This window comes from Monodelphis domestica, chromosome 4 (assembly GCF_027887165.1).
Source record: "Monodelphis domestica isolate mMonDom1 chromosome 4, mMonDom1.pri, whole genome shotgun sequence".
NCBI classification, from domain to species: domain Eukaryota; kingdom Metazoa; phylum Chordata; class Mammalia; order Didelphimorphia; family Didelphidae; genus Monodelphis; species Monodelphis domestica.
Window position 1 is genome coordinate 394,401,614 of NC_077230.1, and position 22,241 is coordinate 394,423,854.

Consider the following 22,241-nt stretch of genomic DNA (forward strand, 5'->3'; position numbering starts at 1 on the left):
TGGACAGAGAGGTGGATGATGTGAAAAATATCCTTAGGTGTGGTGGAGAGGGGGAAAGGAGCAGTTCCCTCTGGCACATGTGCCAGAGGTTCACCAACACAAGTAACCATGTAGTAGTTCTAAGAGACTGGGAGGAACCATGGGGGACTCTAAAGGAATGAGGGATCGTCACTGGGATATCAAAGAGAAAGGGGTTTGTCCACATGTTATGAAAGGAGTTGATGGACTACTTGTGAATACCTTCTATGTTTTTTGTACCTGTTTATGGACTGTGTGTTTTGCATTGTTTTGCAATTTTTTTTCCCTTGAAAGGCAAAGTTAAGATTGTCTTCTCCCCATATGCATTTGTTGTCTTTAGTGCATATGTAAGATCTGGGAATCCTTTCTATTCATATTCGTGGAAACCTAGGCATGAGCTAGCTATATTTGGAGACTTTTCAAGAGTAACTCCATATGGAAGGCAACAAAACAAAAGAGAAACTCTTTTCAATCAGCTACCAAAATTAGATCTAATCTACGTAAGCCCAAAGTCTCAGGAAAAACCTTAAGCTGAAGGTTGTAGATAACATGGGATGGGGATAGACTAGATGATCTCTGAGGTCCCTTACAACCCAACATTCTATGTTCAAAGATTTCTTCTAGTTCTGAGATCTCGGTTTTAAGGGTTCTCCCAGATCTGTCATTCTGGGTTCTAAGGGTCCTCCCAGACTTGACATTCTGGGTTCTAAGCCCTGTCCCGGCTCTGACATTTCATGTTCTAAGAGCCCCCCTAGCTCTGCCATTCTGGGTTCTAAGCCTCCCTCATATTCTAAGGTCCTCCCAGCAATGACATTGTTTACAGAGCTGGAAGCAACTTTCATTAGATGGTATCTGATCCCACTCCCTCATTTTTATGAGAGGAAATCGAGGATCAATGCAGTTGGGTGATTCACCCAAGTAGTAAGTGGCTGAACAAGGATTTGAACTCAGGTCCTCTGGTACCAAATACAACACTTTCCCACTTGTCCCATGCTGCCTCCAAGCTCTAATATTCTGGGTTCCAGGGTTCCTCCCAGGTCTCACATTCTCTGTTCCAAGGGCTTTTTCAGCTCTGACATTCCTTGACTCGATTATGACTCATCTATGATTCATTTTGTTCTGTTCTTTCTCACAGACGTTTTTCACCAGCCATTCTGGAGCATATCTATATTGGGTAAAATGCAAACACTTAATGCTGCCAGGTGAATGCCTAGCACCCTGGTACCTCCCTACCTGACACACTGTCTTGTCCAAACTGGATTTAACGAGGCGCTGTCTGCAACCCAGCTCATGAATCTGTGCTAATTTCTTCTTGGAATCCTCCTGTAGCCTCTCTTCAGCCTAGAATGATGAAAGGAAGTTCTAATAGACCTCAGGGACATTGGTGAATATACACGGAGGAGACGGTATGGTCTCCATTTTACATATGGGGAAACTAAGGCCCAGAGAAAGGAATGGACTTGCCCAAAGTCACACAGCCAGGAAGTGTCAGAGGGCTGCTAATGCACCCTGGCTCTCTTATTCCAAACCCAAGTCTATTTTCATCTCTTTGTGCTGGGGTCACTGAATTTGATCCACTCTTATGTTTAATTATTTCACTTATTTTTTTGTTAGAAAAATTTAAATATAAATATTATAAATAACAAAATAAAAATAAGAAATATGAAATTATAAAGCTATAATATATTGGTGCTCATAATATGTAGATATATAGTATTATATTATAATGTAATATAACAAAATAATATAATATATAAAATATGTTCAAATAAGATAATATTAAATATAATAAAATTAAGACAGAAAAGTGGCAAGGGCTAGGCAATTGGGGTTAAGTAACTTTCCCATGCTCACACAGCTAGACAGATTTGAATCCAAGTCCTCTCTATTCCAGGCCTGGCACTCTATAGACAGTGTGCCACCTAATTGTCCCTTCATTTTCATTTTTGAGGAAGAAACTGAGGTCCAGAGAATTTTGTCAACTTGACCAACTTCTCCTTCTCTATCTGTTCCGTCTCTGCTGCCTAAAAATCTGACCTTTGGGAAATACAGCCAAACAATGGACCTTGTCCTTCCCTTCCCCAACATTCCCACTTTGGGTTAATCATTAATGATGCCTTCATTCTAGGTGACTTACCAAACCAGTGCATGCTGGCTAATTGTTTCTAGCAGCCCCTATTCCTAGAAGATCTCCTTTTCTTGGGGCAGGTAGTACATAACTCTTAGTTCCATTTTACAGGAAGCCCACAGGGGAAGCACGACTTATTTAAGGTGTGAGAATAATGCCTTATTCTCCTTTCCAAAAGGTGAAGCTTGGATTCGAACCCTGGTCTCCTTCCCTTCTCCCCTAAGTCCTTTGCTTTTAGATCGCTCAGGACATGCGGTCTCTAGAACGATCCAGGTGGCAACGTAGCCTTTTATAGTCAAATGTTAGGGTTTTGGCTATGTTCCATCTCGTGAACCACAAAGAAGGTTGAGGTTGGACCAGTCTTAGTTCCTGATGCTTCTTGCTAAGCGTTCTAGGGAAGTATGTGATGCTGCTCTCTGTTGGTGATACTCTGGCCCGCACAGCCGTCTCTGGACTGTACCCCACCACGGCTCCTTTAGAATCACAGATGGGAGGACTCTTAGACAACTGCTAGGAAAATAGAGGACTCAAGAGGAGAAATTACTTTGCCAAGATCACACAAAAGAAATCGACACACGAACCCAGGACTTCTGATTCCAAATCCAATGATCTTTCCATCTCAACACACAGGGGTCAATCCGTTTAAACCCTTTCACTTTAAAGGTGAAGATGTTGGAGCCCAGAAAGGTCCAGTGACTTGTCCGTGGTCACACAGCAAATCAGAGGCAGAGCTGGGGCTAGAGCCCATCTTGTGCTATTCCCTGATCCCACTAGAATTTGGTTCATTAGCTTTTAATTCACAGATCAACAAAGATTTATTGAGCAGCTGAGTCCTTGAGGATTTTTAATCACTTAGATTCAATATATTTACTTTATGCTATTATTTATTTATATTAGGTATAAATATATCCTTATATTTAATATGATTTATATCCAATATTATGTTTTTATTTGTTATTATTTATGTTATTGTTTATATGTTATTGTTTATATATTACATATATATCACATGCATTGATGCTCATTTACAGTAAATTTCCCATAGAATGCAACCATTAAACAAAAAGAAAATATAATATGGGCTGTCTACCAAAAGCCAATAATAATAATAATAATAAAGCCATTGTTGTTATTATTATTATACTTGTCCTTGGGTTCTCCCCCACCTATTTTGCCCCAGGGCTAACTGGGAGCCATCTTTCAAGGCTCCATCCATTCTAGTCAAGAGACAAGGGTTTCTCTTTCAAGAAGCTGCTGGGGGAGGAAGTGATGGAGCCAGTGATGGAGCCTGGGTCTCAGCTCTCTTCCATTCTAAGCAGGATGTGGGAGGGGAGGGCAGCGCGGCTTCCATGGGGCAGGAGGAGCAAGCAGGTACCTTATTCTTTTCTTTCAGCGTCTGGGAGATGGCGCATTGCTCATTGCAGCTCTTCTGGAGCTGTTCCCCCAGAAGTTTTAGTTGATGCTCCAGGTCTTTGATGTACTGAAAGAGATGGGAAAACAGGGAAGTGAAGGGAAGTGCTCCTGGTTTTTGACTCCATACCACACAAATTCACCTTCCAGTCCAGTCTGATGCTATCCAACACGAACTATCTTCTGGTTTGACTCTATGCAACACACACACACACACACACACAATCTTCAAGTTTAAGCTCATACAACATCAAAAACACTTTCCACATTAATTTCATACACTGGGTGAGCCAGTGAAAATGGGTTTCACTGACTTGGACCCAGCGTCTAGAGGTGGAGCATTGACACCCTCCCCTGTGTCTTGTTTGTTTGGGCAAAGTTAGAGAATATTTATTGGGCTTTTGCTCCTCATTCCTCATTTCTTTTCTTTGTGACCCCATTTGGGGTTTTCTTGGCAAAGATCCTGGAGTGGTTTGCTATTTCCTTCTCCAACTCATTTAACAGATGAAGAAACTGAGGCAAACAGGGTGAAGTGACTTGTCCAGAGTCATACATCTAGGAAGTGTCTGAGATCAGAGTTACTGGAGTGGTTTGCCATTTCCTTCTCCAGATCATTTGACAGATGAGGAAACAAACAAGCAGATTGAACACTACCATCATCATCACTATCCCCACTACCACCAAGATAGCCATGTTTTTCAACCTACTTCAGATTTGCCCAATGATTATATCAACAGACATTCATCTAGCACTTCAAGCTGGTGCCACTGTCTTCTCCCAACAACCCTTTCTCAGAGGGGAGGACCTTGCACCCCTTCATCATTCAAGTTTATCTCCTCTGGACACTTTCCATTTTGAAGTAGGTGTTAATATTATCCCCACTTTGCAGAGGAGAAAACAGAGGCCATGAGAAATTAAGGGACTGATGCTGGGTCGTATGATCAGTCAGTATGTGAGGCAAGACTTGAACTCAGTTCTTCCTGACCCCAGGCCCAGCACTCTAGCCACAAGTTAGCCCCCCACCCCATAACATAACTCTAGCAGTCACATGCTACATTAAACCCAAGATCTCTACCCTTTTCGCTTTAAGTCCCAACTAAAATGTTCCTTCTTACAGGAAGACTTTCCTGACTCCTCTTAATTCTGGTGTCATCCCTCTGTTGATTGCTTCCAATTCACCCTGTAAATCTTTATGTTGTTGCCTCCATTAGACTGGGAGCTCCTTGAGGGTAGGGACTGCTTTTTTACTTTCATCACATCCCCAGTTCTTAGCACAGTGCCTGGCACATAGTAGGTGCTTGATAAAAGTTTATTGACTGAATGACTGATGTAACCACCACTATTCAATGAACCAACTCCAGGGATAGGACAGTGAACTCACGGTTTTGCATGATTTTAGTTCCTTGTTTTTGGTTTCTAGCTCGTCTTTCTTCAACTCTTCTTTCAGTTTTGAACACTGTTGCAAAGAAAAAAACAGGGAAGAAGATATCAGGCTAAAGAGGACCTCGAGGGCTACTTCTGGATGCTGACATCTTTCTTCTCTCCTCTCATCCCCAGAAAGTATTTCCTAAGCAAACAAATGCTCCCAATCAAAGTTCCTGGACCTGAGATCTCTTGTGCTTAGCTCATGAAGCCCTACAGCCTTTATTCTCAGCTCAGGCTAGAGGAGTGAAACCACTGCCTTTGGGAGAACCACCTTTAGTTTCTCGTCATATAGCATCCTTCAACCAAGTCCAGAAAGTTGAGACACAAGGGAGAAAAATCTGTTCATGTGGATTCTGGAGCCTCAAGGATTTCCCTCTATCATTGAGTGGACAGGGCAGGGGCAGCTGGGTGGCTCAGTGGATAGAGTGCCAGCCTAGAGACAGGAAGTTGTGGGTTCAGATTTGGCCTCAGATACTTCCTAGCCATGTGACCCTGGGCAAGTCACTTAATCCAGTTGCCTAATTCTTGTCAATCGTCTGCCTTTGAATTAATACTTAATATCAATTGTAAGAAAGAAAATAAGGGTTTTATTAAAAAAAAAGGAATGGAGGATAGGGCTTTGGACCATCCTCTCCTTGTGTTGATTGGAATAAGTCCTGGATTTGGAGATATAAGGTCATAGATCTAGAGTTGGACAAGATCTTCCAAGGCTATCTAGTCTAAACTGTTTATTTTAGAGATAAGGAAACATATGGCCCTGGAAAGGAAGTGACTTAGCCAAGGCCACATAGAGAGAAAGTGTCAGGGGCAGGTAATGGGGTACTACTTTCATGAGGGACAAAAGGAATGCCAATACCTGGGAGAACACTGGAATTACTCTGTGGAGTCGTGTTCAAATCCCAGGTCTGCCTTTTTTCCACCTAGATGATTTGGGGCAAATTAATTCATCTCTCTGAACCTTGGTTTCCTCATCTGTAAAAAAGGAGGGTTGAAGAAGATGACCTCTGAAGGTCCTTCCTGCTTTTAAAGCTGTGACTATTTAGTCCTACTAGGAGCCAGCATATTAGCATATGCTACAAATCAGAGCTTGATTTATTGGTAGTTTTTAAAAACCCTCACCTTCCCTCTTAGAACCAATATTGGGTGTATTGATTCCAAGGCAGAAGAATGGTCAGGGCTGGCCATGGGGATTAAGTGACTTGCCCAGGGTCATACACCTAGGAAGCATTAGCGGGAAGATTTGAATCCAAAACCTCTTGCCTCCAGGACTGGCACTCTATCCACAGAGCCACCTAGATGCACCAAAACCCTAGTATTTGAACACAAATCTTTAGAGTCCAGATCCTATCTTCTTTTCTTCTAGGTAGTAATGGTGCCTGAGGGGGCAGCTAGGTGGCTCCACGGTACAGAGTGCTGGGTCTGAAGTCAGGAAGACCCATCTTAGTGAGTTCAAATCTGACCTCAGACACTATCTGTGTGACCTTGGGCAAATCACTTAACCTTGTTTGCCTCAGTTTCCTCATCTGTCAAATGAGTTGATGAAGGAAATAACAAACCACTCCTGCATCTTTGCCAAGAAAACTCCACATGGGGTCATGAAGAGTGGGCCACAACAAACCACTGAGGCACAAAAAGTAGTGCTTGAGACTAAATCTAAATCCAGGATGGTAGTACTTTGCAGTAGAAATGGTAGTAATAACCTTGAGTACTTTAAGGTTGGCAGAATGAGTCATACATGTTAACTCATTTGATCCTTACAACAACTTCGGGGGTGCTCTAATTCTTCCCATTTTACAGATGAGGAAACTGAGTTTTAGAGGAGACGAATGGCTTCCTCTAGGTCACTTGGGCAGTGAGGGTGTAAGGTAAAGATCAGATGCCCAGGTCCAGACTCTCCATTCTATCTGCCGTGCCCTCTAGCTGCCTTAATTTGGAGCCAGAGAAACTAAGTTCAAATCCTAACTTTGTCACTGATGAGTCACATAATATTGGAAAATTTGGTTCACCTCTGTAAGCCTCAGTTTCTTTTTCTGTGAAATGTGTAGGTTGGATCAAGTAATGTGGCATAGTAGGACTAGCTCTGGAATTTGAGAACTTGGGATCATAGATCCAAATAGATTTAGAGCTGACAGGGTCCTCAGAGGTTATCTGGTTCAAGCCTACATTCCCCACCCCCTGCCAACTTTTAAAAAAACAGATGAGTAAACTGAGACCCAGAGAGATTAAGTGACTTGAAATGAGGAAACTGTGGTAAATACTGAACAACTGGCTAAGGGGTGAGATATATCAGGACATATTTTTAAGCTTAATCTGCATTATTAGCATTTTTGCCATTACTTTCTTAAATCTAGATTAAAACAAAAAAACCAACAGGGGCAGCTAGCTGACTCAGTGAATAGAATGTCAGGCCTGGAGACAAGAGGTCTTGGATTCAAATGTAGCTGTGTGACCCTGGGCAAGTCACTTAACCCCAATTGCCTAGCCCTTACCACTCTTCTGTCTTGGAACTGATATTTAGTGTTGATTCTAGGATAGAAAGTAAGAGTTAAAAAAATTCCAGGGCTTCTACTTACTACCTAGGTGGCCATAGGCAAGTGTCCCCTCTCTTCATTTCCTCCTTTGTAAAATGAGGGGGTTGAACTGGGTAGCCTCCAGGGTCCCCTATCAGCCTAGATTTGGCCTCCTTTGGGGACATGAGAGTATTCCTTCTGCTGCCCAGTGGAAGAAAGATTCCATTTTGGGGGGGTTTCCCCTCTAAGGCAGACCTGGGTACAATGGGGACAAGTTGCAAAGAGGCTCTTTTCAGCTGAAACAAACTCCCTAAAAATTTGGGCTGTTCCCCAGTGAAACAGACAGACTGCTTAGAGAAAAGGCGGGCTCCCCCTTTGGAATCTTTAATCAGTATTTGGATGACCGTTGGTTAGGGATGCTGTGGCAGGGACTGTTTCTGTATGGAGGTAAGGCTTGATGGAAGCAGAGTTTCCTTTCTGTTCTCAGATTCTGGCATCCTCAGAACCTTGGAAAGTCCCTTCCAGATGTAAATCCTCTGAGTTAGCGACAGATCCATTGGGCCAACTTCCTATCCCAGGCAAAGGGAAGCTTTCTTGGCCTGCTTTTTCTTCCACTATGGCGGAATGATGCCGTGGACACAAGGGCGGCAGATGGGCTTTCCGGGACAGGCAGCTGGGGAGCTGACAGAGAGCAAGGATTGTATTGACTCCTCTCACTGGGGCAGCCGGGTGGCATAGGGGATAGAGGGCCCAGCCTAGAGTCAGGAAGACTCATTTTTGTGAGTTCAAATTTGGCCTTGGACACTTACTAGCTGGGTGACCCTGGGTGAGTCACTTACCTTTGTTTACCTCAGTTTCCTCATCTGTAAAATGAGTTGGAGAAGAGAATGGAAAACCACTCCAGTATCTTTGTCAAGAAAACTCAAATGGGGTCCCAGAGGCTGAACAACAACTCCTCTCTCCATGGTGCTGGATAAAAGAGGACTAGAAAAGGGATGGCTCATGCTCCATTCAGAGCTTATTCATCCAGGAAAGAACAAGCCTCGACTAAAGGAAATGAAGCCTCCAGTGCAGCTCAGGAGGAGGGGAGGAATGGAGGAGTTAAGGCTTTCACCCTTCAGCTCTTTGGTGCTGGTGATCTCATGAGTGGCATACACAGTTCATGGTTCCTCCCTGTCTCCCTTGAGCTCCTGGATCAGTTGTGCTCACAGGAGTATCATATGTGGGACGGTAACCTCACAAATCTGGAGCTGGGAGAGACTTTAGGAGTCATCTGATCCTACTATTCTCATTTTACAGAAGAGGAAACCAAGACCAATGGGATTAGATGACTTAGGAAGGAAACAAGTATTTGTTAAGTACCTACTATGTGCTAGGCATTTTACACCTATCTCATTTGATTCTCACAGATACTCTGGAAGGTAGGTGCTATTATTGTCCCAATTTTATAGATTGGGAAACTAAGGCAGGCAGAGTTTTTTAAGGTAACTTGCCCAGGGATACACAGCTAGTAAATGAAAGAGTCAGGATTTGAACCCAGGGCTTAATGTCAAAGTGAGTCATCGAGTGATGCATCTCTGTTATATGCTTATCTAGTCCTTGGAGGACAGACACACATTCCATCAATAGGTTGGTACTCAAAAGCTATTCCAGCTTGGTAGGGTTTGCCAAGGCTTACACCCCACTCTAGACTGGGAGAACCCATACCATAATGGATCACGGGAATAAGATTTCATGAGAGGATAATGGGTAAGGAGGGATAGAAAATAACAGTAATGGGAAGAACAAGCTACAGATCAAGTATGAAACCTAGAGGCATAACAGAAGAGTACAGAAAAATCTGTGTTCAAATCTCATTTCTTTCACTTACAGGGTTTTTAGTCATGGCCAAACCATCTCCTTTTTGGAGGCCTTAGTTTCCTTTTTTGTCAAATAAGTGGTTTAAACTAGATGAGCTTGAAGGCCTCTCCCATTACTGACATTCTCTGTTCTAAGTTCCTTCCCAGCTCTGACATTCCCCATTTCAAGGTCCTCCCCAAGCCTGCCATTTCTATATGCCCTGTTCTATAAGTCTTTGCCACCAAAAACAAACCAAAACAAAATTAAATTAAAAAATAAAAACCTTGACCCCTCATACCAGGATGGGGATGGCTATGTGCTTTGGGAGAACCAATTCTGGGACATAAGGAGGTTCTGGGGCAGAAGAGCACAGGGAAGAGTCTCTTTCTTCTCAGGGAACCATTTATTGGGGAGTGGTGGAAGTCTGTATTAACTAACCAGTAGTGACTCCACCGGACCTGCCTCAGTTTAGCCAAGGAAGAAGGGATCAACTAGCTCTACCACTATTTTCCACAACCCAGCAAAGGCAGTGATAAGTAGTCATTCATTCATTCATCATTCATTCATTCATTCACCCTGGAAGTGATGGCTGAAAGCTGATAATCCTTCTCTTGGTTTTCATTCTTCAGTCTGTCCACCTCCTGCTTTAGTTTATGGACCAGGATGTCCTTTAATCCGATATCCTTTTGCAAAGTGGCCAACAGCTCTGTGAAAGAGAGTGATTCAGGTCACAGAGTTTCTGCTGAGATGCTACTCTGGTAATCCGAAGTCTTAGTATTTAATCCCTTCCGTCTAGAACTCCCTCACTAGCGTTAGAGCCTCCTGGAGGGTCTTCCCTTCTTCCCTTCCCTTTTTATCCTCCAATCCAGCCTTCACACCATTACCATTCTAAGCTGCCTTGGGCCCACACTGATCATGTTACTGTTCTAGTCTAAGACATTCAGGGACTCCCTATTATTTCTCAAATAAAGCTCAAACTCCCTTTCTTTTACAATCTGGGAAGTTCAGCTCCTGGCTCTGCCACCTTGGACAGAGCCTTTGTGTGCATCCGTTTTTCCACCTATAAAATGAGGGACTAAAAAACTTCTAACTAAGGTCCATCCCAGCTATGACTATTATATAAAATATGAACTTGGTAATAATGTAAAATTAATATGGGACACAATGGAATACATAATAATATGCTATTGTATCATATCATATTGTTCTCCCTGGTTCACTTTAGACAATAACTAAACTGGATGATTCTCAGTCTCTTGAACAGCCCCAGCCCTCTGCTTCTGCTCATATCATTCCTGGAATTCCTTCTCTTTCCCTTTTCTTTTTTTTTTTTAAACCTTACCTTCCGTCTTGGAGTCAAAACTGTGTATTGGCTCCAAGACAGAAGAGTGGTAAGGGCTAGGCAATGGGGGTCAAGTGACTTGCCCAGGGTCACCCAGCTGGGAAGTGTCTGAGGCCAGATTTGAACCTAGGACCTCCCATCTCCATGCCTGGCTCTCAATCCACTGAGGCTGAATGGGTCCTCAGATAAATGGATGGCAAAGGGGATCCTTGCTCAGATATAGATTGTCTTAGCTGGCTTAGCTATACAATTTTTGTAATTCTGTGAAAGCCCAGCTCAAATGTCCCTTTATCCAAGAACACTTCCCTGATTTCCCCTCAAGTTTAATAGTAGCAAATTCCATCCCCATCAATCAACAAATCAATCAGCAAATGCTTATTAATTGTCCAGGGTATCCAGGACCTTGGCCAGGTATGGGGTACAGGATGTCAAAAATGGAACAGCCCCTGCCTTCAGGGAGCTTACAGGCCATCAAGAGAGACAACACACTTACGAAGGATGATATTCAGAACAGGCATAAAGCAATTTGGGGCTAGGGGACAGCTTGTGCCAGGAAAGGCTTCACAGAGAAGTGGAGCATGGGCTATGTCTTGATGGGAGCAAGGGCTTCTGCCAGGAAGTAGAGCCTGAGGTTCCCAGGGGGCAAGGATGTAGGGATGGGAAGTGCAGTGTGGTGTTTAAGAAGCTGGGTTGGACTGAACTGATGGGTTTATGAAGGGGAAACATGTCTAAGGAGGCTGCAAAGGTAGGTTGGGGCCAAGATGTGAAGGCTTTTAAAAGATCTTGAAGGCAGTTGGGGCCCATGAGAGTTTATGGAGTGGCAGAGTGACCCATCCAGATACGGGCTTTAGGGAAATCACTTTGGCAGCTGAATGGAGACTAGACTGGAGTGGGGAGAGATCTGAGGCACGGAGACCACAGAGGAGGCTGTTGCAATAGTTCAGTGCATTCCCCACCCCTCTGATGCACTGATAATGTAATATGGACATTATATTTCTCTTTTTGTGTCTTCTCTTAGAGACACTAAATTCTATGAAGGTAAGGTCTGTGCTTTGGCTAAGCTTTCAATCTCCACTGGAGCTCTGCATAGGGCACTGCCCACAGTGGGTAATTGACAAAGTATTTGGTGAATTGAATTGGGACCAAACCACTTCAATAGATAATGATAAAGTAATAACTCATACCAACACACACACACACACACACACACACACACACACACACACACACACATGGTCATTTAAGATGGTGTTTAAGATGGTCAAGATAACTTGGTAGCTAGGTGGTTCAGTGGATGGAGTGTCAGGCCCAGAGTAAGGAGGTCCTGAGTTCAAATCTGACCTTAGACACTTCCTAGTTGTGTGATCCTAGGCAAGTCACTTGACCCTTATTGCCTAGCCCCTGCCCTGCTGTCTTGGTGTTGTTAGTATGACAGAAAGTAAGGGTTTAAAAAAAACTCTAGTATTTATCAAGTGCCTTTATGTGTCCAGCCCTGTGCTATCTTCTACAGGGTTGCTATCTGACCAGGTCACAAACTACTTTCCTCAAGATTCTATAGTGGCAGAGCAGCTGGGTAGCTCAGTGGATTGAGAGCCAGGCCTGGAAATGGAGGATCCTAGGTTCAAATCTGGCCTCAGACACTTCCCAGCTGTGTGACCCTGGGAAAGTCACTTGACCCCCATTGCCTATCCCTTATCCCTCTTCTGCCTTGGAATCAATACCTGGTATTGATTCCAAGATGGAAGGTGAGGGTTTAAAAAAAAGAATCTATCGTGGCTCCCTCTTGCCATTAAGATAAAATATAAAAGTCTTTATTTTGCATTTATAGTTCTTCACAGTTTGACTAATCCTATTCCTCCAGAGTTTTTGCACAAGTGTTCTTCTAAATTCCAGCTTATTTTCTGTTCCTCATATAAAAGAGAATCACAGAATTTGCGAGATGGTTGGAAACTCAGCAGCCATTTTTTCCAACTCATACATAAAAGTAATTCTCCATAATGCTCCTGACAAGGGGTCATCCAGCCTCTGGTTGGAAATCTCCTCGGTGCAGAGACTCACCACCGCTCAAGGCAGCCCATTCCATATTGGGAAAGTTTGAATTGTATTTATGTAATCTCCGCTCCCCCTGCCTTTGCACTGACTGTTCCCTCGATCTAGAATGTACTCACTCCTCGTTTCTGCCTCTTACAACTCTAACTTCCTTCAAAGCACAGCTCCAGCACCTCCTCCTGGAGGAACTCTACCCCAGTCTCTGCCCTTCCCCAATCACTAATGTCTTCCCCCAGAAATTGTTTTGTCTTTACTTTGTATTTAATTTTCTAGGTCTGTGATGTTTTCCTCCAGTAGAATATAAGCTCCTTGAAGGTAGGGTCTCTTTTGTTTGTTCCTTTTCTTCTCCAGCATCTAGCATACATCTTACCATCATGGTGTCTAATGAATGCAGCTAGGTGGTACACTGGATAGAGTGCTAAACCTGGAATCAAGAAGATGAGTTCAAATCTGGCCTCAAATATTTTCTAGCTATATGATGGCAAGTCATCTAACCCTGTGTGCCTCAGTTTCCTCATCTGTAAAATGATCTGGAGAAGGAAATGGCAAACCACTCCAGTATCTTTGCCAAGAAAATCCCAAAGAGGGTTACAAAGAGTCAGACAGAACTGGAAAAAAAAACACCTAACCAACAACAAATGGATGGAGAAAGGAATCAGCATGGTGGGTGGAGACAGGAGCTGGGAGAAGACAGCAGAACAAGTGGAGGCAGCTAGGATGCTCAGGGGATGGAGCACTGGATAGAGCCCTTTGCTGCTGTCTTGTTTCTTGCTAGATCATACTCTCGTTTTGGAAATGCAGATGCTGAGATCATGACATTGTCCATGATCTCCCCTCCATCCCTACCTTCTCAGGAGGAGTTGGGATGGTCTTCTGGGGCACAGAAATGCTCCTATGGAGTCAGGGTTCCATGGCAAAGAGAGCAGCAGCATCTGGACAGCAACAGCTGTGTGTGCGTGCGTGTGTGTGTGTGTGTGTGTGTGTGTGTGTGTGTGTGTGTGTGTGTGTAAGGGGTGAGGACTTCAAGCAGCTGTCTCTCCCTTCCCAGGATGAAGGCCATTTAGAAACTATTTCAAGCCTGATTCAGCCTTTCTGAGAATGGCCTCAGGAGCCTCTACCCAGAATGACTCCTCCCAGTCTAGCTTGGTGCTAACAAGCCCCATTTGGGAGATGTGAAGCCCCTCCTCTCCCTGCAGTTTAAACAGCTGGCCAGATGTTCAGACCCAGTGCCTGTAGGTACCAGGCTAGTAATATAAAGAATATAAAGATATGGTGCAAAGCAGTCATCGATTGTCATTGGTAAAGGGAGTTACCTCACTGGGAGGAAAAAGAAAACGCTGTGCCTGAAGCCCAGGCCATCAAACTCCAAATCTCCCACTTTTCCCACCATGCTCCCTGGCTTCTCGGGGACTCCAAGAGGGTTAAGGGGTGAGAGCAGCACTGTAAACAACTAAAGAAAAAGCACCCTAATTCAGAACCTTGGAAGGAAGTCCTCTTGGCTTGCATCATTAATTTTCCTTTCTTCCCAAGTTAGGTTTGTATAGTCAGCCACTCAAGGTGGCTTCAAAGCAGGAGTATTTTTAGCATTTCCTTTTGGAACACATCTCAGATTAAGGTTATGGATGATATTTCATAGGAACCTAGATGCAGCATCAGGAAGGATCTTAAAGGTCATTTAGCTAGCTGTGTGACCCTGGGCAAGTCACTTAACTCCCATTATCTAGCCCTTGCCCTTCTGTCTTAGATTTGTTATTAGGATAGAAAATTAGGGTCCTAAAAAAAAAAGGCCATTTAGTTCAACCCATTATTTTATAGATGAGGAAATTGAGGCATGGAGAGGTTAAACACATTCCTGGAGGTTGCACAGGGTGGAGATCCAGAATTTGAACCCAGATCCTCTACTTTCAAACCTAGAACTCTCTTCATGTGGCTGCTGCAGCTACTACTACTACTGCTGCTGCTACTACTGATAGCTAAGATTTATGTAGTTATCTACTGTTTGCCAGCCCCAGCTAAGCACTTTACAAATATTTTCACACTTGAACCTTTCAACAACCCTATAAGGTAGTACTCTGATTATCTCATGCTATAGTTAAGAAACCAGGCAACCAGAGGTTAAGTGACTTGCCAAAGGTTACATGGCTAATTAAGTGTCTGAAGCTGAATTTGAACTCAAACCTTCATGACTCCAGGGGCAGCTGGAAGACAAGCCTGGAGTCAGGAAGATTCACCCTCCTGATTTCAGATCTGGACCTTAAGCACTTGCTAGCTGTGTGAGCCTGGGCAAGTCACTTACTCTCTGCCTCAGTTTCTTCAACTTTAAATGGGAATAATAATGGCGCCTACCTGTGTTTGAAGGGCCCTCCCCGCTCTGACATTCTACATTATAATAGCTCTCTCAACCCTCTGTTCCATGACCCCTTCCACCTCTAGCATCCCATGTAATAAAATGTCTTGTAGCTCTGATAGTCTGAGATTCTTTCCAGTTTTTATGTTCTGTGTTCTAAATCCTCCCTCAGCTCTGCTTTTCTGGCTTATACAATCTCCTGCTTTGTGGCAACAGATGACCCATGCTTCCTGGGGAGTCTTCTGTTTGGGGATTGCTTGGAAGCACTCATTTGGGAGATAGCTGGGACCACTGCTGGGAGAAGACATTCCTTGTTGGGGATGGTGGGGGAGCCTGTGCCGCACAGACTCACTGCTTTTTCTCATCATTTATAGGAATTACTAAGCATGTGGCTGTTGCTTCCCTGTGTTTCTCATGTTTGAGGCTCACTGGGCTATAGGTGCCAGCAGCCTGTGTGGATGGAAGTATGCTACCTTCAGCAGGTATAAAGCTAAAATGTGCCCATCAGCTGCCATCACACATGGAGCACCAGCACTGATGCTCTGACCTAGTGGTCCTGTCCAGTTATCACTGTAGCCAGTGACATCAGGGCATAAAGGAGGGGCCCTACTGGGATATGTTCATCAAAGCTGTCACTACCAATTCTTATGCCTGCAGCAATCACTGCAAAGCAAACCTGGAGAAAAATGCATAAAAGGCTTCCTTAAAGCAATCTTTTAACAAATTTATTTGAAAAGGGAAAAGACTTTGAACCTTGGAACACAAGGTCCTGTGGGGCTTAGGTGGGGAGATGTTCCCTAAGGAGGGTTCATAGCAGTAGAGAATGAGACCTATAACAGAGGATTATTGAGTGCTCTTGGAGAGGACATTGCTGGATAGGGGAGCAAAGCTGGACCAAATTGAAGAGGAACCAACCCGAGGTGAGCGAACTGCAGGGGATGGGGCAAGAGACAAAGCATCATTTATCAGTTTGCTATTTTAACTCATTAACCTTGCAAACTCAGTTGTTTCTACCTATTAGACTAAAAGTACTGTCAGTGCCCTTTAAATATTGCTGCCCTAGGGAAAAGATCTGATTGCTTTACCCTTGTTACACTTCTATTCCTCATCATTCTAAGACTGCAGTGGTGTCACTAGATTAGCTCATCTTGGTCTTTTCTACTCTCCTCCTCCTGTTTTCCATCTCCTTGGACTTGGAGAAAATTTACCTGAGCACCTCTCCTTGTCTTTCTTTAAGTTCTCCCATTCGGCTTTCAGATGAGTAATCTCCAAGTTTCTCTCAGCGAGGGTATGAAACAACATATTGCTCTGTCCTTTTGGGAGGTCGGTGGTCTGTGGGAGTCAACACAAAGTCAGAAACAGGGCATTTGATCTTAGCCACTGCCTGTCCTGCTCTGAGATTTACCAACGTTCAGATAACTATTCCTGAGTTAGAAAGAGGTGCTGGATTTCTCAGATCCTGCCAGTGGGGAGCAGAGACATACAAGGTTTCCTTTTATCCCAGAGCTAGATGGAATGACTGAAAGCATCTAGTCTAGCTCCATGCCCTCTCGAGTCTAGACCATTCCTGACAGGGGTTCATTCAGCTTTTGCTTGAATACCTCTAGTGATGAGGAACTCATTCTCTTTCTAGGAGCACCATTATTCCAGTTTTGGAATGTCATGACTATTAGGAAGTGTTTTCTGTTAAAGTCAAAATATGGGTCCCGTGCTTGCTTTGGCAGCACATAAACACAATGTGGGTCCCAAGAACTTCTATCCACGTTCCTAACTTTTCCTCCTCAAAACAAGGTAAAATGAATCGAATCTCTTTTCCATTTTCCAAATAACTCTTTAAATGCTTGGGAATGAGGAAAATCTTTTCCCGTGTCTTCTCTTGTCTAGGCTAATCACCTCCTTTTATAATATCTTTCCTCTTAAAAGAAAAGTTTGCATCTTCTCACGTCATGATTTGTTCCATCTGGTTGTACCTGTTAATGTTATTTCTAGAAAATATGGAGATTTGTCGATGCTGGTTGTGTTCAGTCATTTTCAAATGTTTCCAACTCTTCGTGACCCCATTTGGAGTTTTCTTGGCAAAGATACCGGAGTGGTGTGCTATTTCCTTCTCCGGCTCTTTTTTACCCAAGAGGAAACTGAGGCAGGCAGGGGTAAGGAACCTGCCCAAGGCCACCCAGCTAGTAAGTACCTTATGCCACGGCACCACTAACATTATTGTTGGACAATAGTTCTTGGGAAAGAGAGTTCAGGAAATGCATGGACTGCAAGCTCGATTTAAGTCTACATTGTGATATGGCATCTAGGTGGTGCAGTGGCCAGAGCTAGACGTGGAGTCAGGGAGACCTGAGGTCAATTTCTGCCTTAGACACTTATTAGCACTTTGACTCTGAGCAAGTCACCCAACCTCTGTCTGCCTCAGTTTCCTTATCTGTAAAGAGAGGATAATAATAGCCTCTACTTTCCAGAGTTATTGTGAGGATAAAATAATACTTGTAAAGCATTTGACAAACTTTATATAAATGGTTATATAGATAACCATTATATAAACGACCCTTTTATAAATGATTAACAATATACTTTAAAAAATAACCCTAACTTCCACCTTAGAATCAATACTATGTTCTGGTTCCAAGGCAGAAGAGCTGTAAGGGCTGGGCAATGGGGGTTAAGTGACTCACCCAGGGTCACCCAGGGTCACCCAGCTGGGAAGTGGCTGAGGTCAGATTTGAACCCAGGACCTCCTATCTCCAGGCCTGGCTCTCAATCCACTGAGTCACTCAGCTGCCCCCAAAACTATACTTAAAAAAAAATAAACCCTTACCTTCCATCTTGGAGTCAATACTGTGTATTGGCTCCAAGGCAGAAGAGTGGTAAGGGCTAGGCAATGGGGGTCAAGTGACTTGCCCAGGGTCACACAGCTGGGAAGTGTCTGATGCCAGATTTGAACCTAGGACCTCCCGTCTCTAGGCCTGGCTCTCAATCCACTGAGCTATACAGCTGCCCCCCCCCAACACTATACTTTTAAAAGAAGTTAGTATCTTCTTGTCTAAAACTGTGACTTCACAGGTCTAGAGAACCCAGAACACTTTCTAGCTATGTGTCCTTGGAGAAGTCACTTGATCCCATTTGCATTAGTCTTGGCCCTTCTGTTTTGGAGTTGTTACTAAGACAGAAAGTAAGGCTTAAAAGAAAAGCTATTCTGCAACTTGGGTCTTGGGACATAGTCTGGGGGCACTGAGAGCCAGGAAGCAAATTGTGTGAATGAAAGGAAAAACTTCTAAATAATTTCAAGCTATCACAAAAGTGGAATGGGAGGTCTTGGGAGAAAGTGGGTTCCCCCTCGCTGGAGATCCCCAATCAGAGGGGGTACTATTGGGTACATACCAACACTACGATGACTACGTAGTATTGGGTACACTGTTGAGGTAGATCCTTTTGGAAGGGGTTTATTTAATTTAATTAATTTAGTGTTTTCCATGGCTTCATGATTTATGTTCTTTTCCTCGCCTCCCATAGCCAACACATAATTCCACTGGGTTTTACACGTGTCACTGATCAAGCCCTATTTCCATATTATTGATATTTGCATTAGGGCAATCATTTAGAGTCTCCATCCCCAATCATGTCCCCATCAACCCATGTGATCAAGCAGTTGTTTTTCTTCTGTGTTTCTACTCCCACAGTTCTTTGAGGTGGATCCTTGCTCCACGATGCCATGACCTCCATGAGATCTCTTGTGACTCTGGGATTCTAGGATTCTCTCTTTCTCGTTTTTCTTTTTCCTACCCAGAGCCTTCCTGTTCCATATTTGATTGACATGCCGCCCTCTTCTTTATGTCCTCAGAGGTCTGCCAGCACAGCTGTCACAGGGGCTGGAATCTATCTCCCCCAGACTTCGCTCTTTCATCAAAAGTGCAGCTGTTGGTCCCTAAAACAACACTGCCATGGTCTGAGCCAAGCACAAGTTCAAGGACTGAGGACGGGTAATATAAACTCATTTCCCCCAGAACAGACTCATCCAACATGACTGACAACCTAAGCTGGGACCATGATCAGAAGAAGTGATTTCATTAGGGGGTTGAAGTAGAGAAATCTTTGGATCATTCATTTAGAGCTGAGGGGCCACAGAGATCTTCTAGTTCAAGGGTTCTTAACCTGGGCTCATGCCCTTGGTTTGGAAAAGAAAAATTTCATAACTATATATCAGTATATTTGGCTTCCGTTATAATCCCATCTTTAAAAACGTGACTCCAAGTTTGTAAATTGAGGTAACTGGAAGGGTGGTAGTACCTAAACAGGATTAGAGGAGCTAGAAAAAGAAGCTGGTTTAAGAGAAAAGATGGTGAGACGTGTGAGACGGGTTAAGAACCCCGATCTAGTTTTTTGTTATTTTCTTAAACCCTCACCTTCCATCTTGGAATCAATACTGTGTATTGGTTCCAAGGCAGAAGAGTGGTCAGGGCTAGGCAATGGGGGTTAAGTGACTTGTCCAGGGTCACATTCCTGGGAAGTGTTTGAGACCACATTTGAATCCAGGACTTCCAATCTCCAGATCTGGCTCTTTGTCCACTGAACCACCCAACTGCTCCTAGTACCCTTTCCATAAAGGCTAAGGATACCCTCTAGTGTTGTGTCCGTTCTGGGGAAGACTCTCCTAGCAACGGACAACAGAAAAATCGCTTTTCCCATTTCATTTGCAGCATTGGGGTCTGATCTGAGAAAATATTCTGGAGGGAATTTGCAGGTCCAGAGATGTGACCCCAGAAGCCAGTCCTGCATCATGTCCTCTCGTCATTTTTTGCCAAACAGCTGGGATGTCATGAAAGGTCACTTGGAATAGACCAGGTGCCTCTGTTTCTAGGACGCTGGAGGCACAGCCCTTTAAATTATGCAGTGGGAAGAAGAAAATCTGAGAACAGGACACAGGCATGGACACATTTCTCCCCACGTAAAGCAGATGTGCAATGTCACACTCAGAGGTAAAAATATCTCCTGCCAATTCTGTTGTTCAGCCATTTGTTGTTCAGCCTGTCTGAATCTTCATGACCCCATTTAGAATTTCTTAGCAAAGATAATGGACTGGTTTGCCATTTCCTTCTCTAGTCATTTTACAGAAGAGGAAACTGAGGCAAGCAAGGGTAAGTGACTTACTCAGGGTCACACAACTAGTATCTGAGGTCAGATTTGAATCAGGAAGATTCACCTAGCTGCTATTACACAATCTAGTAGCTTGAAGTGGAAAGAATCCATTGTCTACTGCTCTGGCTCTGGAGGACCAGAGTTGTTCCTGGCTAGGACTTGGAGCTCTTGGAAGGAAATAAAAGGAGACAGTTCAAAGCCCAAAATAAATTTATTGCATATCCATTATGTGGAGCCACTGAGTGGCACAGTGGATAGAATACCAGAACTAGAGCCAGGAAGACTCATCTTTGTACATTCAAATCTAGCCTCAGACACTTACTAGCTGTGTGATCCTGGTCAAGTCACTTAGCCTTGTTTGCCTCAGTTTCCTCATCTGTAAAATGAGCCAGAGAAGGAAATGGCAAACCACTCCAGAATCTTTGCTAAAAAAAAAACAAACAAAAATAAAAAATCCCTGAAAACCCAAATGCACTCACAAAATGTTGAACACGACTGAAATTGGTAAATTGCAATAATATAACCCAGGGGAAAAGCTTGTCAACTCCAGGACAGGGGAGGGAAGAGGGGAGGGAGACCACATGAATCATGGAACCATGGAAATTTTTTGAAAATTAAATAAAAAAATTTTAATAAAACAAAATAAAAGTTCATACCTGACCTCTAAAAATTATAACAAATTATAAATATAAATATGTAATATAACAAATACATTGTAAATAAATATGTAATAAATATAGTAATACATTGTAACAAAATAGTTGGGTAGAATTAAATTACTCTAAGGTCCCTTCCGGTTTGAAATATGTTCCAAAAGACAGGGTGGCAAAAACAATGATCAAAGCTGTCCAATGTGGGAAAGGATTGGCTCTTATACTTATAAAGTATAGTATTTACCTGGGAATTCCAAATCTAAATATCTCCATGACTAACTCCATTGCCCATTTAATTAATTAATTAATTAAAACCCCCACCTTCCATCTTGGAATCAATACTGTGTATTGGCTCCAAGGCAGAAGAGTGGTAAGGGCTAGGCAGTGGTGGTTAAGTGACTTACCCAGGGTTACACAGCTGGGAAGTGTCTGAGGCCAGACTTGAACCCAGGACCTCCCCATCTCTGGGCCTGGCTCTCCATCCATTGGACCATCCAGCTGCCCTCTTACCCACTTTGTTTTTAACCACGGAGATGCCTTTTGTTAGCAGGATTTTAAAAAACAAACCCGACCTCCCAGTTCTCTAACCCTTGCCATCATCCTTATGAAATACCTGGTCTTCCAGGGATCGTCCAGCCTCTACCTTTTTGTCTTCTTCATCCCAGTCCAGGAGGTTGAGCTCCTGACTCTTCTTGATTTCGACCTGGCTGGGGACCTTCTGCAATAGCATCAGCTTCTGAGACATGTCGGCCATTTCATTTTGGAGATTGGCGATCATGGTGTCTTTGTGTTTGGATTCCACTTCGAGGCTGGAGAGGCGGCTGACTTCCTGTTCCAGGATCTCAATGATGCCATCTTTGCTGCCCACACTATTGGGGGTGCTGACCTGGTGGAACTGCTCCAGCTGGGGCTTACTGACGGATGGGGGCTGCTGCACTAATCCAGGTGGTTTCTAAAGAAGTTTTCAGAGAGTAAAGAGGGTTCAGAGAAGGCTTGGTCTAGTTTTTGTTTTTAAGGCTATTTCTGGGGCCATAACTCTCCTTCTGTTCCAATCCAATCCAGTCTGATCAATCAATGGATTGAGAGTCAATAAGCATTTATTAAGCCCTCACTGGGTGCTCTGCAGACACTGTGGATGCAGAGCCCGAAACAGAGCAATCTCTGCCTTCAAGGAAATTCTGTTCCAAGAATGGAGACAGGAGATCTAGTTGTAGGGTCCCCGTACACATGGAGGGCAGTTCTGCACAATAGATGCAAGGACATTTAGGGAGACGTACCAGAAGCTCAATGGGGGAAACTTTCACAAAAAGGGGTTCTTAAGCTGAATATTGAGGGAAGAGGTGGGGGGGGGAGTACATTCTAGGCACAAGGAATAGCTAGT

The 22,241-nt window shown here is 43.6% G+C and overlaps 1 protein-coding gene across 13 annotated transcripts in view; it reads right to left on the reverse strand.

The window, feature by feature from the left end:
- Positions 1-22,241, reverse strand: part of FHAD1 (forkhead associated phosphopeptide binding domain 1) — a 218,672-nt gene that overhangs the window by 108,625 nt on the left and 87,806 nt on the right. For 11 of the 13 annotated variants that reach the window (XR_008918130.1, XM_056825253.1, XM_056825258.1 and 8 more), the window contains 6 exons: positions 21,474-21,812; positions 16,277-16,400; positions 9,906-10,036; positions 4,938-5,012; positions 3,522-3,626; positions 1,252-1,359 (listed from right to left, as the gene is read on the reverse strand). Coding sequence is in view for 12 of the 13 variants with exons in the window: in XM_056825253.1 (XP_056681231.1) it covers positions 1,252-1,359; positions 3,522-3,626; positions 4,938-5,012; positions 9,906-10,036; positions 16,277-16,400; positions 21,474-21,812 (882 nt within the window). In the remaining variant the exon portion in view is untranslated. The remainder of the gene's footprint in view (positions 1-1,251; positions 1,360-3,521; positions 3,627-4,937; positions 5,013-9,905; positions 10,037-16,276; positions 16,401-21,473; positions 21,813-22,241) is intronic. The other 2 variants (XM_056825254.1, XM_056825257.1) reach the window with 2 other exon arrangements.